The sequence below is a fragment of the Dreissena polymorpha genome, chromosome 11 (genome assembly GCF_020536995.1).
Source record: "Dreissena polymorpha isolate Duluth1 chromosome 11, UMN_Dpol_1.0, whole genome shotgun sequence".
Classification (NCBI taxonomy): domain Eukaryota; kingdom Metazoa; phylum Mollusca; class Bivalvia; order Myida; family Dreissenidae; genus Dreissena; species Dreissena polymorpha.
In genome coordinates this window covers 72,409,959-72,414,958 of record NC_068365.1, presented here as the reverse complement: position 1 = coordinate 72,414,958, position 5,000 = coordinate 72,409,959, and the positions used below count along the sequence as shown (strand labels likewise).

Here is a 5,000-nt window from a genome sequence, read left to right as displayed (position 1 = left end):
TTGTTGTGTGTGTGTGTTTCAGACAACAACCCGCCGATTATCACAAGGTAAGTTTATTGCCCCCAACGTCTGAATATTTTACAGATTTCAATCAAAAATATGTACAGTAATTCCGTGTAACAACTTTTTACATACCCGGGTAAGCAGTTTGCAACAATCAAATGTCTGGTAAAATACCTTTCAAACGAGATACTTCAAATCTCATATCTAACTAAAAACATCTTTAACTTGGATTTCAAATTGACCTTGATGTACGCTGTTAAATGCAAGCTTCAAATGCAAGTATTTGAGAATGCACAATGCAAACAAATAATCATTTCGTTCATACATTTATAATTAAATTAAATAAGTAAAACAACGCATACTTTGTGAAGGAGTTGTTGTTTTGTATTTGTTTTGTAAGACATACGTTTTTTCAGTCTTAATGTGCATTTGTCTTTCTCGTTGTTTTTTAAACCATGCGTTTGTATCCGTTAATAGAAGAGGTTTGCAGAAAAGCTGGTTACAGCTACATCAACGTTACCCATTCCGAAAAACTGTATCACTATTGTGTGCGCGTGCGAAGTGACGTCACTTTGTCATGGCATCAGGCGCAGAGCACTTGCAAACACGATGGTGGCAATCTCGTTGTGTTCCATGACAAAGACGAGGGTAAATTCTTCGACAGATGGCTCCAGTCCCTGAACCGTAAGTGTTAATAGTTTGCAGCAGTCCATCAAAAAATATTCCTTTAATTAAAAACGGGAATAAGATGTATTATACACAAATTACGTCTGAGTAAATGAAGATTCATTTACTGAAAACTATTTCGATTCCAGCCAAGTTTAACTCGGAGATTCAGGCAATTTGACTGTCTCAGACTAGTTTAAACTATTCCGAAACAAAATGTTCATTTAAATTTAAAAATGGTCCGTTCTCTGTGTGTAATTTATGTTCTTAAAGCAGTCCACACAGGATTATCACGGACGACACTTTCCGCTTTTATGATATTTTTCGTTTAAAGAAAGTCTTCTCTTGGCAAAAATCAAATTAAGGCGGAAAATGTCGTCCCTGATTAACTTGCGCGGACTTCACGGCAGTTCATGCACATGCATTAAACCTTATTTTCACAGAGCACGGCTCAAATACAATCGTAAAACGTTTTGACGCAAAATGGACTGAACAATAATCTTATTCATAAATATAAAATAACATTGTATTAAAATGTAACATTTTGATTTAAAAAAAGGTCTCACTTTTACAATTATGTACTTATTTTCATGATTTAATAATTGATGAAACTATGGAAGCATATTTGTGCCACTACTTAGCTGATGAAATAACGTGAAAATAAGGGCGGATTTCGCGAAAAACATTTTTTTTTCTCAATAACAGATAACTTTTCACGAACAAAATATATGTTAACACGAATTTTTCCCTGTTTGTGCTCTAAACTGCCACCACATAAAGATAAATTAAAGTTTTCACGAAAATAAATCACTTTTCTCGAAAACAGATAAGTTTTCATGAAACCTTGGAAATAATACATTTTCACGAAAAAGAGTAAAATAACGAAAGAAATTTTCTTGAAAACTTTTCACAAAACCTTAAAAAAAATCGCGAAAGTTGCCAGATCTAAAAATAGATGCACTTCAGAGCCTTTAACGTGAATACATAACGTGTTTTAAACATGAGATGCCAGCATGTATGTTCATGTATACGTGTGTACTGTTGATTGTGTTTTATAATTGCTTTGTTTTTACAATTCTTTAGAGCACTTATTAAACCACGGTGTCTTAGGTGTGGATATTAATTTGTTTAAATTTGGAGATTTATTTTAAATTTCTTAATGTCAGATTGACATTACATCTGTAAATATTTGGATATTTTTATATATAATAAAGTTTGTTTAAATTTTTCCAGATTTCATTTCTTTCACAATGAAAGTGTATATTTTATCAATAATGTCAAATGAACAAATTTAAAGCGAGATTAAACGATTTTTATATGTGTTGAATTGTAATATATTGATACAAATATGTTATAATAACACACAATATGCAAGAAAAATTATACATTTAAGACGAATTTCATAAAATGCAGCAAATAAAAATTAGCGCCCCGAGCCGATTGTGACGAAGATAATTCGTACATATTTTCTTACAATAACCGATGCATTCGTCTTTTTAGTAAGTGTTTGTGTGTCGTATGATTCGATATCACTGCAGGAATTTCAAATGAACCGTAAACTAAATTTAGATTCACATCGTACATGCATAATATACATGCTAGCGAATTTAGCTGTACAGCCCTTGTCGATTTCAGAATTAAATATCTGGCTTATTTAGCATTTTTCGACACATGTTGTTCTTAACTTTTATTTTAGTTTATACTGAAATATATGTATAACAATTTTATATTAATGAATCAATAAATGACACGATCGTATCTACCCGCTTTAAGACAATGGAAGTCATTTTGGATAAGGCTGAACATAATTAATAGTATAAAATGAACTATAAAATACATTTTAATTCACCCCAGACATTGCTTGATAGCTGGTAAAAATATTCCGGCAAAACAAAGGAAAACTGTGTCCCTTTATGTAAAACGGTAATTTTTGAAGATTTTATTATGGAGAACAACGTTCAAACTATTTTCTGATAACAAATGCATACTTTGGTAACATTTAATAAAATATTAATGTATACTTTTAGTAACATTTTTAATAAAAAAATAGCAAATACCAATGCACATAAATGTTATACATGTCATCTTTGAGATTATTATTCAATAAAGCTTACTCAGTTTAAAAACCCTGTCTTTGAAGAGTTTAAAAATAGTTCTCTATTACACACAAAAAATTCGCATTTTATATCCTTCAGTTAAAGTTGTAATTCCCCCCCCCTGATCGGTTGGAGGTGGATATGGGAATCGCGATCGTCCGTCCGTCTTTGTGTCCGTTCTGTGTTTGTCCGGATCATTACTTTGCCATTTATCACTTATCAAATTTCACTCATCATTCTACAAAGGCTCCCTGCTATTAGACGATGTGTCTCGACATACATTAAGATTGCAACCCCCAAGATCAATGTCACACTTATAGGTCAAATGTCCATATATGACAATAAGATAGTGTTTCGCGTCCAGAGCATAGCTTCGTCATTTAACAAGCAAATTTCTTTAAATTGGCAAAAGTGATCCCCATCATAAGACGATATGTCGCGCTTTACAAACCAGGGTCCCTACCTCCAAGGTAAAGGTCACTCTTATAGGTCAAATATCTCTTTATGACAATATGATACGGGTTTTTGGTGTCCGAAGCATAATTTGTCATTTATCAAGCAAATTTTTATTAACTTGGCTCAAACGTTCCCAATTATTTGATGATGAGTCGCACATAAAAACCATGTCCCATTCTTCAAGGTCAAGGTCACACTTATAGGTCAAATGTCTATATATGACTATATGATACAATGTTTTGTGTCCGAAACATAACATCTTCATTCATCAAGCAAATTTCATTTAACCTGGCACACATGTTTCCCATCATTTGCCTATGTGTCGCGCTTAACACCCAGGTTCCTACCTCCAAGGTCAAGGTCGCACTTATAGGTAAATGATACAAGGTTTTGTGTCCTAAGCATAACTTCGTCATTTATCAAGCAAATTTCATTTAACTTGGCACAAATGTTTCCCATCATTAGATTATATGTTGCTTTTTACACCCAGGTCCCTACCTCCAAGATCAAGGTCACTCTTATAGGCAAAATGTCCATATATGATTATATGGTACAATGTTTCGTGTCCGGAGCATAACTTTGTAATTTATTTAGCGCATTTCATTTAACTTTGTACTAATGTTTCCCATCATTAGACGATGTGTCGCGTTAAACGTCCAGGTACCTACCTATAATGTCAATGTCACACTTATAGGTCAAATCTCCATATATGATACAGTTTCATGTTCCATTCGTGTCTGGAGCATAACTGCGTCATCTTTTAACTCGGCACAAATGTTCATCATCATTGTCCAATGTGTCATGCCGAACAGCCAGGTCCCTACCCCAAGGTCAAGGTCACACTAAGACTTATAGATTAAATCTCTATTTATGGTACAATGTTTCATGTCCTGCCTGCGTCCGCAACACAATTTCGTCCGCGGAGTTCTTGTTTTTTTTTTGTGTTGTTTTTCTTATTTTCTTAACTTTTTGATAAAATTGATTTCACATTGATTGCTATGCTGTGATATGACAAAAAGTCTGTCTTATTATAAATAGATAGTTTCTAAAATAAACAGTACTATTATTGATTTTGTTTTTCCTTGCTTGACTTAATCATGTTAATGTGTTTTAGCTTTACTTTTCGACGCATGTCGAGTTATTGTTGTCAGACCATTGTAGCTGAGGACATCAGTCTTGTTTAAGTGTGTGGCTGGTGTCCATTTTACAACAGCTATCAAAGGTTTTCACCTCTAACTTTGACCACTTGCAGCCAGTTGTGTGAACTTTGATAAAAGCTATCATTGGTTATCGTTTCAATATCTCTGGTTTTTGGATACTTTAATTTGGATTCCAATTGTATAAAAACAAAATAACGAGACATCACATGCTTTGGGTATTGTTTTTTGTTGTTGTTAAAGTTAACCAAGGTCTTAACCAATTTGGACAAATTTGAGCAGTGGACAAAGATAACCGGCGGATAAGATATCCAAGTTTTATACAATTGGCTGTTGTTAACTATCTAAAGGAGAACACAAAGACAGATAAACCAACAAATATTTTGGCATTGCCATCAAACTAATTCAACTAATACAGCCACCTCAAATAAATAACAATTTGCAAAAGTCACAGTAATTCAAAAGTTGTTATTTTGTCAGTTTAAATGTTCTTTAACATTACTCTGTACGAAAATATTAAGATAACTTAACATGAAGACACTATGTGTGGATCTAACGTCTTGCTTGGTTAGGTTCAAGATCCATAAGCCTACCATACAAAAGTAGTGACATTTCTCTGTAA

General features: G+C 33.3%; 1 protein-coding gene across 2 annotated transcripts in view; it reads left to right on the top strand.

Moving 5' to 3' along the window:
* Positions 1–5,000, top strand: part of LOC127851593 (uncharacterized) — a 32,897-nt gene that overhangs the window by 26,945 nt on the left and 952 nt on the right. For both annotated transcript variants that reach the window (XM_052385426.1, XM_052385425.1), the window contains 2 exons: positions 23–47; positions 481–687. In XM_052385426.1, coding sequence (XP_052241386.1) covers positions 23–47; positions 481–687 — 232 coding nt within the window. The remainder of the gene's footprint in view (positions 1–22; positions 48–480; positions 688–5,000) is intronic.